Source organism: Cyprinus carpio, chromosome A18 (assembly GCF_018340385.1).
Source record: "Cyprinus carpio isolate SPL01 chromosome A18, ASM1834038v1, whole genome shotgun sequence".
Classification (NCBI taxonomy): domain Eukaryota; kingdom Metazoa; phylum Chordata; class Actinopteri; order Cypriniformes; family Cyprinidae; genus Cyprinus; species Cyprinus carpio.
In genome coordinates, this window is record NC_056589.1 from 16,370,823 (window position 1) to 16,385,713 (window position 14,891).

At 35.0% G+C, this 14,891-nt stretch overlaps 2 protein-coding genes across 5 annotated transcripts in view; one reads left to right on the plus strand and one right to left on the minus strand.

The window, feature by feature from the left end:
- The first annotated feature begins 582 nt into the window (after positions 1-582).
- ca18h11orf58 (chromosome A18 C11orf58 homolog) lies at positions 583-2,703 on the plus strand. 4 transcript variants are annotated; one of them, XR_006162473.1, is made up of 6 exons: positions 583-737; positions 1,138-1,221; positions 1,332-1,392; positions 1,835-1,944; positions 2,110-2,364; positions 2,444-2,703. XR_006162473.1 is itself a non-coding variant. In XM_042775155.1 (6 exons), the coding sequence occupies exons 1-5, from the start codon at positions 681-683 to the stop codon at positions 2,311-2,313; spliced, it is 516 nt and encodes a 171-aa protein (XP_042631089.1). In that variant the 5' UTR covers positions 583-680; the 3' UTR covers positions 2,314-2,355; positions 2,444-2,703. The 4 variants fall into 4 exon arrangements, 3 of the variants coding, with proteins under 3 accessions (XP_042631089.1, XP_042631091.1, XP_042631088.1); XM_042775155.1 differs by having other exon boundaries at positions 2,110-2,355; XM_042775157.1 differs by having other exon boundaries at positions 2,110-2,350.
- A 601-nt stretch (positions 2,704-3,304) lies between these two features.
- Positions 3,305-14,891, minus strand: part of LOC109064015 (pleckstrin homology domain-containing family A member 7-like) — an 85,594-nt gene continuing 74,007 nt past the window's right edge. The window contains 14 exon segments of the mRNA XM_042775812.1: positions 3,305-3,425; positions 3,506-3,639; positions 4,296-4,436; positions 8,664-8,882; positions 10,065-10,147; positions 10,278-10,295; positions 10,298-10,367; positions 10,684-10,869; positions 10,968-11,131; positions 11,217-11,325; positions 12,659-12,756; positions 13,017-13,170; positions 13,248-13,328; positions 13,409-13,477. Coding sequence (XP_042631746.1) covers positions 3,305-3,425; positions 3,506-3,639; positions 4,296-4,436; positions 8,664-8,882; positions 10,065-10,147; positions 10,278-10,295; positions 10,298-10,367; positions 10,684-10,869; positions 10,968-11,131; positions 11,217-11,325; positions 12,659-12,756; positions 13,017-13,170; positions 13,248-13,328; positions 13,409-13,477 — 1,647 coding nt within the window.

Sequence of the window (14,891 nt, forward strand, 5' to 3'; positions counted from 1 at the left end):
ACAATAATTTATATTATCATTTATATTATATTCTCTATATTTTATTTGGTAATTAATATAATTTAGTCTGTTGTATATTGTAGTGTATAAATAGCCCATTCCCCCTGAAAGAAACCGTTTTGATCCTTTACAATAATTAGGCTGAAATGTTTCTAAGAATGTGTTGATCAATAATTACATGTATGCATGAATACAAACTGTCTCTAGTCTCAGAACACAATAAACACAAGCAAAATAAATAAATGAATAAAAAATAGAGAAAAATAAATAGTATGACATATACAAATATGTATATAACTAGTCAAAAAAAAAAAAAAAAAAAAATCACACATCAAAGGAAAAGATTAAAGAACTCACCTAATTGTTTTCATAGCTTTCTTAACAAGTAAGTTAGAGTCCCAAATACTGCTGTAAAGCATTCAGAAGTGGTTTCTGCCTTAAAAACGTTCATTTATTTGTTTATTATTTTGCTAGCAAAATAAGAAGATTATTTAAAAATATTTTGTTTTTTTCAAGGTAAAAAAAAAAAAAAAAAAGGTTGAATCGGGATTCGCTTCATTGTAACTACAAATCCCATGATGCACCGCGCGGGTCAGCTAGCGGCTAGCTGCTAGGCAAACGTTGGCGCACACAGGCGCGAGCAATGTTTATTTGACCACTGTTATTCAAAAATCTTGAAAATGAGTTCTTCAGACGAAACGTGTAAAGGCACAAAACGACCCGCATCTCCAGATAACGTATGTGGTTTCCATCATCATGCATTTTTTAATTTACTACATCTGATCTGACATTTTGGTGAACCATGTTAGCAGATTGTTAGTGTGACGAAGGATTGATATATGTACATGTTATAAGTGTAATAGCTGCCTGTTTGCTACTATATTGCGTTTTCTTCAATATTAATTTTGCATAATAACTACTGGACCAGATAATTCAGTTCCAGGTTATATCTGTTAAGCCTTTTCTGCATTCATAGATCTACGGCATTTTAATTTTAATGGTGTGCTTATATATATATACATATATATATATATATATATATATATATATATATATATATATATATATATATATATATATATACATATACACATACACTAATGGCTGAACTGAATCTGTGTTGACCTGTTACTGCAGACAGGAGACATACAATGGGGATCAGCAAATTTAGGGACGGACGAAAGGAAGCAGAAGTTTTTGAGGCTGATGGGAGCAGGAAAGGTACAATGCTTTCTGTTATTAATACTCATTTCTTTGTTTCAGACAATTATCTAATTTGAACATAACCACCATCACACATTCTTGCTTCAAATGTTTTCATGTCCTGACAGAAAGAGCACACTGGACGTCTTGTTATTGGGGATCACAAGTCAACGTCCCATTTCCGCAGCGGTGAGTCTCTAGGGCGAGAGTGAAGGGTTGCTAGACAGCAACCTCCTATTGTGTTGAATGAGACACTTCCAAACCCCCGGTTGTGTGGAGATGGTTACTCAGATCAGATGACATCATGTACGCCACATATTTTTTTCCGTACAGTGATCACCAGTCAGAGTACATGCTCTGACCTTTAAAGCAACCACTGGTAATATCCTGTCATTTACTGAGCACATAGGACCAGGTCACAATGCAATCTACACTTGTAAAATATAAAATGACTACCTTAATCCACAGTATTACCGATATACTCTGAAACCAGACATTTTAATGTTATGGGAAAATTTTGAATGTCTATCAATGCTGTATCAGCAACATTGTGAATATGGGCAAATACTGATAGCCTGTGTGTACTCTGTGTAATGAAGAGGGTATATTGTGTGTATCTGTGTGTCTGTAGGGGCAGAGGATCGGAAGATTAATGCTGAGCTCGAGCACCAGTATCAGCAGGGTCTGGATGGGAAGTTATCGGGGAGGAACAGGAGACACTGTGGCCTGGGGTTTAGTGAGGTCAGAGCTCTCTCTTACAAGCTGCAGGTTGGCATGATGTTGATCAGTTGAGACTAGCGTATTGTGAATGACTCCTGGTAAGCTTTGCCTATGACTGAGATATACTGTATGAACACACGAGTCTGTTGTTGATTTGTTGTGAACTGCTGTGCTTCCTCTTCACAGCCCGACCCGCCTGCCGAGAGAGCGAGCGCCGCTGTGCCCGAGAAGTCCGAGAGTTCAGAAAAGGCCCCTGAACAACCATCAGAACCACACGAGGACGAGGAAACGCCTTCATCCAACACAGAGCTCAAGAAACAGGAACAGCACACAGACTCAAAGGAGGACAAGAAAAAGACTTTAAACATGGCATTTGTAAAATCCACATAAATGGCGTTGTCATTTCTTGATCTCCTAAAATGTTCCAGTAAGGTCCTGAGAGTGAGAGCACATTTTGCATTTCTGTTAAAATTGGAAAATTGTGGTTTTCGATTTTAAATGTAATTATGTCTGTTGTCAGGTTATTTGGACTTGCCTGGTCTTGTTGAGAACGGTTTCTTCTCTACAGATTAAAGGCATAGTTCATACAAGACGTCACACTCCGGTCTCAGTCTACAGTACTCAGTCCTTATGATTTCAAATAAATATGAGGGTGAGCAGATGACAGTTTTCACTGAACTACTGAAGAATTATCAAGAAACTGAGGTACAGTAATTTGCAGACAGTGTCACTTATGTGTGTGAAAATATAAATAAAGAGTCAAGATTATAAAACGAAAAAGTTTGTCTACAAACGGATATGAAAAGGCAATATACAAACTGAATAATGGTATACCTGAACCTCTATTATGTTTTAATAAGACAGGAAATAACTTTATATGTAATAAGCGCTATTGTCAGTCTTCATATGAAAATGATGACTTTTTAATGATTAATCCAATACTGTGAAGATGACAGTTTTGCTGAAATGAAATGCAATGAAAATAAAATTGCATATTTTTATACATAATACACAACACTTCAAAAGTTGAATCACAATTACATGGTGATAAAAATAAAGGCATGCTAAATTAAAAGACTGTCAACTCTGTCAGAAGTGTAAAACTGAAAGTTTAACTTTCAAAGTGCTCACCAGTCAAATTAATAAAACCAAAATAAAAAAAAAAAACTAAAAAAAAAAAAAAAACACAAAAAAAAAAAAAAAAAAAAAAAATACAAAATTACAAAATGATCTTTGGGTTTCCAAGAAAGCTTCTCCACTTTTTAGCACTCAGACATCTCTTTCTCCAAAAAAAAAAATAAAAAAAAACCAATAAAAAACATCATGACATCATTTATTATAATAAAAAACAATAATATTTCCAGAGATGCTGGATAATGTCTCACCTGTGACCTGCTTCCTCTGTGGCGAGAGCGCGATGAACGCTCGTGATCCTCTCCTGCTGCTGCAGCTCTTTATCCAGCTCACTAAAATCTATCTGCTCTGCCTCCATGGACCTCACACTAAAACACCACAACAGAAGACTCAGCATCTAAATACATCATCCATTTACATCTGCTTAAGTCTTATTTTCCCACCATACCTTGACTTAGACAGTAGGCTTTTTATCTTTGCTATGGTGTGAGAACGAGTCTCCTTCTCTTCCGGACTCAGTTCTTCTTCTGACTCCACATCCATGAGTCGCTCTGGGATGGACACCTTCTGTGGCGTAGACAGCTGAAAACAGACGAATCCCACAATACACTTGAGTATATCTCAAATAATACAAACCAGAGATCTGCAACGTAATACTTACAATTAACTTTACCTTAAAAGCCAGCTGTATCATACGTGATTTTATTATTTAAATGTATAAGACCTCTAAGTTATCTTATGTAATCAAAACTTTGCTGAAAATGCTGTTATGCATAATCTACTACATACCTTTGGTCGTCTGATTGATAGTTTACAGTATATTTTTGAGCAACTGATTCAGGTTGTGGTACATGTTTTTGTGCTGAACTCTACTGATTTTTTATAAAGTAAATGTAAGAATAACTTTTATATTTATAATACTTCAAGATGAACACTTACTGGATAGAAACAACTTAGCTTTATTTAAATATCCATACATCATTTTTATTATTATGAAATTCTCATGGCTTATAATGTAAATCTATAACCGCATAGCAGACTTAAAATGCATGTAAATATCAGTAACTCTATGTCTCCCAATTATATATCTCAGGAAGATGATATTTAATTAAAAAAAAAATTTTTTTTTTGGTGGAATATTATTTCATACTTCAGGCTTTACAGGGTTAAAACCCAACTGGGAAGGATTGAATCAGGTGATTTTGATATGTCGGCAAATCACTATAATTTGACTATACCTCTCGAGTAAGATCGAACCCAAAGTCCACAGACTCCGCCTCCAGCTCCAGCTCCTGTATGTTCACTGGCCGGGCCTCAACAGTCAGCCATTCATCTGATCCCAGACACTGTGATTCAGCAGGTAAGGCCTGTTCTGGTTGCTGCAAATCAATTTTTTCCCATCGCAATTAGGGCGAAGACAACAATATACAGCTTATATGCAACACACACTCTAATACCCCTGGAAATGAGCCTTGATCCTGTATATAAAACCTCATATGGGTTGGACACACAATATCTTTGTCAAATAAAAAGATGAATAAAGGAGCTGATATTAATTGTGAACTTATATATTGGTGGCAGATCAACTGGTCCAAACAAGCTATTTGAAATATCTTTAGTTAACAGCTTGTGGAAAATCAAATGATAGTAACAAAGTCTTACTGGCAGTCGTTTTAATGTGTTTGTAGTTTCTCCTGCACTTGAAGGAATAGTCCACCCCCCCAAAAAATGAAAATTAGCTGCAAATTTACTCATCCAAGATGTATCATTACATCACTTGCTCACCAATGGATCCTCTGCAGTGAATGGGTGCCGTCAGAATGAGCGTCCAAACAGCTGATAAAAACAATCCACAAGTCCAGTCCATAAATTAACATCTTGTCAAGCAAAAAGCATGTTTGTAAGAAATAAATCCAGCATTAAGGCGTTTTAACTTTAAACTCTCACTTCGGATCAAAATAGCAGTTTAAAATCCATAATAATGAGTCCTCCAATGAAGGATTCATCCTGTTGTTCTCTCACATCAAAAATCACCAACATATTTGTTTACAACTGTTTTCGTAAACAGTGCTTATCTGTGCATATTTCTCTTTCTATTCCGGCAAGATGAGTTTTTCACTGGAGAAAGCAATATTTCAGATATAGGACTCAGAAGCAACAGCTTGAAGTAAAAAATTTCCAAGTGCATTTGTTTATTACAAACACGCTGCTTTTCTCTTCACAAGACGATAACTGATGGACTGATGAATTGATTGGAGTCGTGCGGATTACTTGTGGATTATTGTGATGTTTTTATCAGCTGTTTGGACTCTGATTCTGACGGCACCCATTCACTGCATTGGTGAGTAAGTGATGTAATAGATTTAAAAGATGTAACATACTCAACTATATCTTGGATGGCCTGACGGTGAGTAAATTTTCAGCAATTTTTCCCTTTTTGGATAAACTACTTCTTTAAATTTAAACCTGGTTTTGTTGACACATCGGTGAAGAGACAGAAAATGATAAGAGGGAAAAAAAGACAATTACATACAAGCATTAGGCAATTGTGCCACTATTACAAATCACACCCATCACCAAATTATGCAAATAAACATGCTGTAGAATTATGTAGTTGAACACATCTATACATGCATAACAGCTTACAATCAACTTGAACAATTAAACAACCATGCAAAACCATCCATTCATTTACCCACTTTATACACTCTATAACTCAGTTGTCAAAGATACATCACACTGCAATGAATACAAAATTATTTAAAGAATTCTAATTTTATTTGTGCCTTTAGTGCAAACTTCAACATTAGAAAATGAAGAAAATAAGAGGTGACTGGAGTTCAGACGTTGATGTACTGACAATATCATATTTGTCTTACAGCTAGTTTGCTATCACAGTTTTGTTGTTATTTAATTATGGTTCTTTTTATCACGGTATACAGTTCATATAACAACATACAACATCACTGCCTACTGACAAACATGTTAACAGCGATGAAGATGCTGGTGTGGTTAAAGACCCCATGAAATGCCTTGACCAGTGCAGTTTTTTGTCATGCATTGATGTACTACTCTTCCTAAATTTCAGGTCAGTAATTTTTATTTTTTTTTAAAAGAAATTAATACTTTTATTTAGCAAGGACACATTCAACTGATCAAAAGTGACAGTAAAGACATTTATAATGTTACAAATGAGTAATGGCCACTGAATTTTCCCATCACAGGAATAAATTACATTTTGAATTATATTATAATATAATTATAATATTATTTTAAATTGTACTAATATTTCACAATATTACTGTATTTTGATAAAATAAATGCAGCCTTGGTGAGCATTAGAGACTTAATTAAAAAAATAAATGAATTAAATCTTGCCTTAACTTTTGAATGGAAGTGTACAGTATTTCCCATTACAATATGCTAGGGCATATTAAAGAGCTCATCCCTTGTGAATTGATTTTCTTCTTGCTATTGCTAGTCAGGTGGTACAGTAGAGTGGTACAGTGGTTTGAGGAATATTCTCACTCTATAAAGATTTTTTGTTGTTGTTGTTGATAAAAAATCATTAATATTTTTGGTCTGTGTTCAAGAAGTGAAAGCCTATAAATTGTACATTTGGGCTTAAAGTTAAATTTAAGAGCACACCTGCATATAGATAGCCTCGAAGCTAACAGACAAACAATTTTAATTCATGGGGTCTTTTTGCCAAAATATCTACAGAGATACAAAGACATTCATGTGTGGGATTTTAACGGTTAAGAGGAAAGTCTGTATCAGTTGATAATGATGTCAAGTTTGTCAGTTTGAAACTAGGGTTAGTAAAAAGTTACACCCCTCTCATCGGCAGCTGTTAGAGAAACAACAATAAAACATCATGATTTATAGAGAAGTGAGTTTCAATTTTCACTGAGTGAGCCAAACTGGAATTGGTGCTAGTAGATTGAATAGATATTTTTCTAAGATAACTCAAACTATACTGTGAATATTGTAGTTTTTAACTGCTGGCCATTTCTTTCTCATCCTCTTTTTTAGACATACAGCTGATAGCAGTTATAACTATCTGATAAAGACTGTTCATAATTTACATCTGAGTGGTGTTAATTGTCCCAGGAATCAAGACAATGGGGCAATGTCCAGCGTGACTCTCTAAAAACGATGTGAACTGATTATTGCATGGGTTTCCAGTTGAATTAAGTGCGTGAATGGAAATGTGTTTCCCAAATGCAATCCTCAACATTGATGTAAGCATTCATTAACTGAGTCAGTGAAAGACTTTAGAGCAAGTAAGCAGCAGAAACACCTTTGAGTGCAGCATAATAAAAAAAAAACACAAAAAAACAAAGGCGATTTTGAGCAAAGAAAACCCAAATATCAGGCAGTTCCTGCTGATTACTCTGATTGCAGTAAATTTAAAAGGTGGCTAAGTGTTTGATTGGGCCAAACACTCTTTTTGAGCCACCGACTCAGCAATAATACTTGCTAATCAAGACATAATGGTCCTACTCAAATGGTTATTTCCTACCATTAGCAATCAACAAACAAAACAATTGAAAAAACTAATGCAAACATTATATGAGCAATAGAGTGCAACAGTCTGTTTCCAAAGTAAAAATCACATACATGATTTTTAACAATAACCTATAAACTGTTGAAGATAAATGTTAAAGATAGACCTACTGTGAGCTACAGGGTTGTTAAGGTTGTTGAAGACATTTATTTCAACATATTTTGAAACAATTTTCTGGGGAAAAACTTTATTTTTCACGATTCTGCAAAGAAGTTTGTAGTTTGTAATACTTTAATTCACTTTAAAGTTGGTTGGTTTGGTTCATATAACATGGCCTAACTGTAAAATAATGGGAATCCCTATGGGAAAAAAATGAATGGTTTAAACTACTTCTGGAACCAAAGCCCCTGAAAACCAAGTGGATGGGACTGTTGCACTCCATAGTTTAATTTGAAATCATTCTCAGAGTGTTTGAGCTGAAGCAGGATTTTGACACTGATGTTCGGGTTAGAATGAAGAGGCACTTCACTGATTTATTCTTCTATAGGAGATGATGATTAAGAATGATTGCACACAGAATTCCCTTCATACCCAGTTAATTACCAACAAGAATTAATTTGTGGTTAATACGAGGCAACAGGGTCAATAATTCCCACCATATTATGTTCATACAAAATATATAGCTTTACAAATTATTTCAGAAAATATATTTAGATTATAATAAATAATTTAGTGAATTAACATTTGAGAAAACAAGCATAAAAAAAAAATGTTTCAACTCCATTGTGAGAGATCAGAAAGGCAGTCAGGGATGATGTTATCCGTTTTTCTTCACATTCAAATATATTCACGGGTCTGTGCAGGAGAAGCCAGGAGTCCATTGCAGGACCGTAACAACTTCATGCGTCTGTCCACATTCTGGAGAATCCCTAAACACACCCACAGCACGGACCTTTCCCACCCATGGCTTGTTAATGTAAAGCTGAGCTGTTCATGGGGCAAAAAGTGTGTTAGCATGTTAGCTTTGTGTTTTGTGGCCTTATCGGGGAGGGCCGTAGCGAAGGTCCCTGTGCTTATTGGGGAGGGAGTAACGTACTGATCCTGGGCCACAGCTGGTCGGTCGAGTGGAGGCGTGGGAGCTCACGAACTGTCGCTCACCCTGACTCATGTTACGTTTGCGCTCGCGCACTAGAGCTCTCTGGTGCCTTTTCATTCTCTCCAGCTGCTCCTCCACACTCATCCTCCCTCTCTGCGGAAGGTGATCAGGCTGATACTCTCCCAAACACAGCCGCTCCAAGGCACTCTTTGGTCTCTCCTACATGTCACAGGATAAAGATTGAACATTTTACATGTAGAAGCTTTTTCTAGCTTTTTTAGTTTATTTTTTTAAATTTTTTATTTCCACAATGCACGAGGACAACTGTTACAATGTTCTATCTATCTATCTAGCTATCTATCTATCTATCTATATCTATCTATTATCTATCTATCTATCTATCTATCTATCTATCTAATCTATCTATCGTTCCATCTATCTATCTATCTATCTATCTATCATCTATAGTCTGTCTGTCTGTCTGTCTCTGTTTGTTTTGTCTGTCTGTCGTGTCTGTCTGTGTGTCTGTCTGTGTCTATCTGTCTGTCTGTCTGTGTGTCTGTCTGTCTGTGTCTGTCTCTGTATCTGTCTATCTGTCTGTCTGTCTGTCTGTCTGTTTGTCTGTCTGTCTCTATCTATCTCTGTTTTGTCTGTCTATCTGTCTTATCTATCTATCTATCTAATCTATCTATCTGTCTTCTCTGTCTGTCTGTCTGTCTGTCTGTCTCTGGTTTGTTTGTCTGTCTGTTCTGTCTTCTGTCCGTTTGTCTGTCTGGCCTGTCTGTGGCTGTCTGTCTGCTTTCTATCTGTGTCCTATCTGTCTGTCTGTCCTGTCTGTCTGTCTCTTCTGTCTGTCTGTCTGTCTGTCTGTCTGTCTATCTTGTCTATCTATCTGTCTCTCTGTCTGTGTCTATCTGTTTGTCTGTCTGTCTATCTGTCTGTCTCCCTATCTGTTGTCTGTCTGTCTGTCTGTCTGTCTGTCTGTCTATCTGTGTGGTCCTGTCTGTCTATCTGTCTGTCTGTCTCCTATCTGTCTGTCTGTCTTTGTCTGTCTGTCTGTCTGTCTGTCATTCTATGATCTGTCTGTCTGTCTGTCTGTCTGTCTGTCTGTCTGTGTCTGTCTGTCTATCTAGTCTGTCTGTCTGTCTGTCTGTGTTCTCTATCTGTCTGTTGTCTGTCTTTCCATCTGTCTGATATGTCTGCTATCTGTGTCTAGTCTATCTGTCTGTTCTGTCCTGTCTGTCTGTCTGTGTCTGTCGGTCCTGTCTGTGTCTGTCAGTCTGTCTACATTAAATATTCTACATTCCATTTTTGTATTAAATATAATAAATTATAAATATATTTAAATATGAATAAATAATTAAATTAAGTATCAGTTGTCTACAGTAATCAGGTGCTCACTGTTGTCGATAATGCTGGAATCTCCTCTCAGTGATAGGAAGTCACACCGTACTGGTTTATTCTGGAAGAGGAGCCTGACAGGCCTAAGTGATCACAAAAATGGTTAATTTTTTCAGGTAGACTGGTATTACAACTTGTTAAATGGCATTTTACCCCTATAAGCATCATGTGTCTTAAAGATAACCCGAATGATCAAAAGCAGTAATATTTCACCTCTTCTTTGAAGAGTCAGTAGCCTGGGTCCACTTGATCTGTTCCTGTTCCAGGAAGCTCTGGTTCACTCAGGTAGGACCGCAGTTCCACCTAAAGCACAAACATTTTAAACTATTTAATCCTTACTGCAAAGCAATCACAATGCAAAGACTAAAATATTACTGTCACATGGATGGTGATAAAGTATAAGGTAATTATTTAAAAACTTTTTCCAATGCCATTACATTATTAATTTTTTTCTTCCAGTTTTTGTTTTAGTAATTTTATTTCACTTAGTTACTATTTTTAAGTTTTTCATCTATACATATACTTAAACAATTTTATTTTAATAGTTTTAGTTAACAATAACAACACTGATGACAATAAACTTGACAATATCAATGAATTTCACGAGTGAGTTTATTACCCTGCAGTCTCCATTCACATAGCTGCTTTCTCTGTCACGTTTCCTCTCATCAGATTGTCGTTTGAGGCCACGGACAGAAGTGTGTCTGATGGCCGTTGTTTCTTTAGGTAGAGGCGGGACAACAGGGGGTGTGTCCTCATCATAGAGGAGGGGCAAAGGTGGTCTGGGTGGAGCATCATCCTCTTCCTAAAAACCAAAATTACACAATTGAGTAAACCATCAGGCATTGTTAATTAGTTACAATACAATCATTTTAGGAATAGCACCAGTCAAGTAACACATACCCATCTGGGCATAGAGTAAGGATGCTGAAAAACCTCATTGTCCAAGGGCAGTGATAACGGACTGGAGGTAAGACTGCGCCGGGGTGACCGCACCTCGACTGTGGACGGGGTCATGCACCGAGAAGGCACTGTTGACTCTGTCACTGAAGGCACAAGTTTTCTCTCTGGAAACAAAAGCAAGAGTTACATATTAAAAAGAACATGCTCTGTAGTAGGTTTATTAACCCTATCTAACTTGTCCATTCTTACCTGGGTTCTTCACTGAGTCTATGGTGATTTTGAAGGTTTCTTTGGATGAGCTGAGTCCAGTCATCACGTCCTCTATCCTCCAGAGCTCCCTCCTCAACTGATTTTTCTCCTGAGAACAAAAACACACCTATTCAAAAGTCTTCAAATCCTATTTTTATTTCTAGTCAGGATTATTATTACTTAAACTATATAAAACATTTTCATTACTTGAAATAAAATAAAGGCCTGTTCATACCAAAGATGATAACTGTAACGATAACGATATGATTTTTTTCTTGCTTTTCTTAATGCTTTATTTTATTTTAACATAACAATAAAACAGACAGAACAATGACCACAGATAAATTCCACAAGTACATATAAACATAAATCACAGCTTTAAAAAAAAAAATGAAAAAAAACAATCAAGGTTAATGCTAATCTGCCAAGGTTTTGAAAAAGGTAAATGAAATCTTACCTATGACCTATACACTTAGATAAAAATATAGTTTTAAAAATCTATTTAAATGTAAAAGACAACTAATAACACTAGTGGCACTTTTTTTCTTTTTTTTAAAGCATTGACAGCCCATCAAAATCCACTAACTTTAAAGCCATTGAGCATTTAAAGAGGCATATGACATAACTGCAGCGCACGTTTATGATAAACAATGTTATCATAAACATGCGTGCCTTGGTGTGGATGTTGATATAGTTATAGTTCTTGGTGTGAACAGGCCATAAACATTAAATGAAATCTAATTTTTATGTAGTTTAAACTTAAGTACTAAAATAAACTGAGCAAAATAAACTAAACCTAATAAAAACAACAACAACAACAAAAAAAAAATAGTGCTAAGCAATGATTAATCGCATCCAAAATAATAGTTTTCATTTACATAATATGTGTTTATTATATTTATCTTGTAATATTTTATACACACACACACCACACATACTATATATAATATATATATATATATAGTATAGATATATATATATATATATATATGTGTAAATACAGTATTTACATGTATATATCTATATTCATATAATTTATATTATATATAAATATATTTAATATTTAAATAATCTATTTTTCTTAAATATATACAGGCATGTTATGTATTAATATATACATAATAAATATACACAGTACACACTATGTAAACAAAAACTTTTATGTTGGATGCGATTAATCACAATTAATTGTTGCCCAGCACTAAAAAAACAAAAACTACAGAATAAAGTAAAATAAAATTAATTTTGAATTAAAAGCTACTTTAAAATATGAACAAAACATAATAATAGTATTTCAAAAAAACAAAAAAAACATATACTATATAAAAGGTGACTGCATATTATATATCAAAATGAAAAAAAAAAAAAAAAAAAGCAGATCAAAAAAACGAGAGAAAAACATGATAACAAAAAACAAAAAAAAATAATTAAGAAAAAAAGACCTGAGGTGATGTGCAGAGATTCATCTGAGTCTGCAGGACGTCCTTCAGCTGTTCCACTGACTGCTCCAACCTGCTGTGAGGTTGTGTCCACCCACGCTCTCTTCCATCTCCTGAACAATACAAACATACGAATATTATAGCATATCATATTAGCTGTGACCCAAGTGGTTTTGGAGAATGGATATTAATATTATATTATTTATAATGTTAAATTACAGAACAAAACTACACACTGAAATTGTTTTTCTAAAATTGCATCACCATAAACCTTAATCCCCAATAAACCATATTTTTCAGATCAATATGCATTAATAGGAAGTAGGAATAGCACTGTGTAGGTCTGCATCACGTAATATACTCACCGTTGACACTCTAGAAATGTCAGCTCGGATATGCACCAGGTCCTCTTGAAGGAGTCGCTGCTGGTAGGCCATCTTCTCATCGTGAGCTTGCTGATCCTTGTACTGCTCCATCTGCTGGTGGGACACATCCAGAACAGACTCAAGCTTGTCCTAGAAGAAAGAACAAAGATATTAACACTGACAAAGGATCAAAGCAACCGTGCTTTTCTTTGGAAAATGTGCCTCACCTTATCATCCTTGAGTCCACTGAGTCTGAACTCAAGCTCTTGCAGTATTTTGTCTTGTTCACACAACCGACTGAGTGTCACCTGCAGTAGGAAACAGAGCATTATGGACCAGTTCAGACAAGGAAATTGGGTTAGGGCACTGATTTGTCCTATATACTCACATCTACATCACTTTCTGCCACCTTCACTGGCTTTGCCGGCCGTCCTTTCAGAGTCTCTGTCGCACTCACCTAATAAACAATTCACAGATAAAGGCTCCTTGTCTTACAGCTCCAGAGACAGAAACACATCTATTCAACACAAGCAAAGCAAGACCAACACAATACAATGGACACTGTATTGAAAGTCACAGTGAGACAGTATTCTTCATTTCTAATGCACATATGTGAGGAGCTGAAGCTTTACTGGAAGCACACTGGCAAGATGGTTGTCTCACGATCTTCATGCCAACAGAATGCAGCTGTGGGACATAAATGCATGTCTAAAATAAAGGGCTCCACAGAAAATGCTGCACGGTCAACTCATAAAAGAAACGGCCGAAGCTCTGGACAACGATGAACTGGACGATGTAGGGGAGGAAACAAAAAAAAAAAAAAAACTACTAATCATATTAAGTATCAAAAAAAACATACCTACACTTACTTATTATTTGCGCATTATTTCACACACAGCCTTGCAGCCAAGCTTGAATGTGTTTTCTCTTTCAAATAGTGCTGTGAAAGCTATTTAAATCTATACCATCATGCCGAAGATTCATTTAAATGAACTGGATCAAAAACATATTTAAATCATTTAAATCAGCATTTTAGGTCTTCTTTTTGTAGTGATATGCAGTTATCTTAGGTGATATGTAGTAATTATTATAATATATATTTTAGCAATAAAAAGTTTCTGCCACTGTTTTTGTAGATTTAGTTAAGCTGCTTTACAAAAGTCAGTATAATTATTTTTTATGTCTTTGAAATTTCTTTTGCTCACCAAAGCTGCATTTATTTGATCAAAATGTAGAAAAACAGTAATATTGTGAATTATTATTACAATTTATTAAAAATATACATTTACAATTTAAAACGGAAATTTATATTTAAAGCTGAATTTTCACTACGTTTCATAAATCATTCTAATACGCTGATTTCTTATTATTTTCACTGCTGAAAACAGTTGTGCTCCTTAATAAATAATCTTAATTCTCAGGTTTATTTGATTAATAGAACGTTCAAAAGAACAGCACTAATTTAAAATAGAAATCATTTGCAACATTAGTTTTTTACTGTCACTTTTTATGAATTAAATGCATCCTTACTGAATAAAAGTATTTTTTCAACCTTACTCACCCCAAACTTTTCAGTGGTAGTGTATAGAAATTACAGTGTTTAGTTGTATTATTTCTAAATTAAATTGGATGCTGTTAGCCTAGTTTATATTATTTATTAATATTATATTACTAATTGATTTTGTTTGAACTCTTGCTCTTTTTTTAAGAAATCATATCTGCCCCCTTCGATGCAGTTAGCTACTTTTTGTTAGCAGCTTGTAGTGAAGCTAGTAAGTTATAAATAATTATTACTAAATACTAAATAATTGTTTCAAGAGGAATTTAAGAAGTATTTTCCCCAACGCTGATACTGGAGGTCATAAGGGAAG

Bases quoted from the DNA above. Each gene is read 5' to 3' on its own strand.
- ca18h11orf58 (XM_042775154.1), top strand. From the start codon at position 681: ATGAGTTCTTCAGACGAAACGTGTAAAGGCACAAAACGACCCGCATCT. The intron at 738-1,137 runs GTATGTGGTTTC...CTGTTACTGCAG, and splicing joins GACCCGCATCTCCAGATAAC to ACAGGAGACATACAATGGGG. The intron at 1,945-2,109 runs GTCAGAGCTCTC...TCCTCTTCACAG, and splicing joins GTGGCCTGGGGTTTAGTGAG to CCCGACCCGCCTGCCGAGAG.